At 36.4% G+C, this 327-nt stretch overlaps 1 protein-coding gene across 1 annotated transcript in view; it reads right to left on the bottom strand.

Moving 5' to 3' along the window:
- LOC119585361 (nucleoprotein TPR-like) overlaps positions 1 to 327 on the bottom strand; it is a 37,633-nt gene that overhangs the window by 36,127 nt on the left and 1,179 nt on the right. Inside the window, exon 3 of the mRNA XM_037934031.1 lies at positions 91 to 203. Coding sequence (XP_037789959.1) covers positions 91 to 203 — 113 coding nt within the window. The remainder of the gene's footprint in view (positions 1 to 90; positions 204 to 327) is intronic.

Genomic DNA, 327 nt, shown 5'->3' with positions numbered 1-327 from the left:
AATCTATCTTGTATGAATATTTATGTGTCTAATCCTTTGTTTTACAAGAGGCTGATTAAATTAGGTAATCATATTGGCTAAGGTACATACTGTGCCTTTTGTTGGGCTTCCTTCTTTGCCTTTTCTTCTTCTCCTTTAGCTGTTGTGAGAGCTTCATTTGCATCACTCAACTTCTTCTGAGCTACTTGCAACTCATCTTGCATCTGCAACAAGTTCTCATATTAGAAAGACTTTGGTGATCAGTCTACTAACTCAAAAGAACAAATACCAATGAGAGAGGAACTGCGACTTATTTTTCCCACAGCTCAGTTTGTTTAAACCATATCT

The sequence above is a fragment of the Penaeus monodon genome, chromosome 19 (assembly GCF_015228065.2).
Source record: "Penaeus monodon isolate SGIC_2016 chromosome 19, NSTDA_Pmon_1, whole genome shotgun sequence".
NCBI lineage: Eukaryota > Metazoa > Arthropoda > Malacostraca > Decapoda > Penaeidae > Penaeus > Penaeus monodon.
Note: the sequence above shows the minus strand (reverse complement) of the source record. Positions and strands in the feature narration are given on the sequence as shown.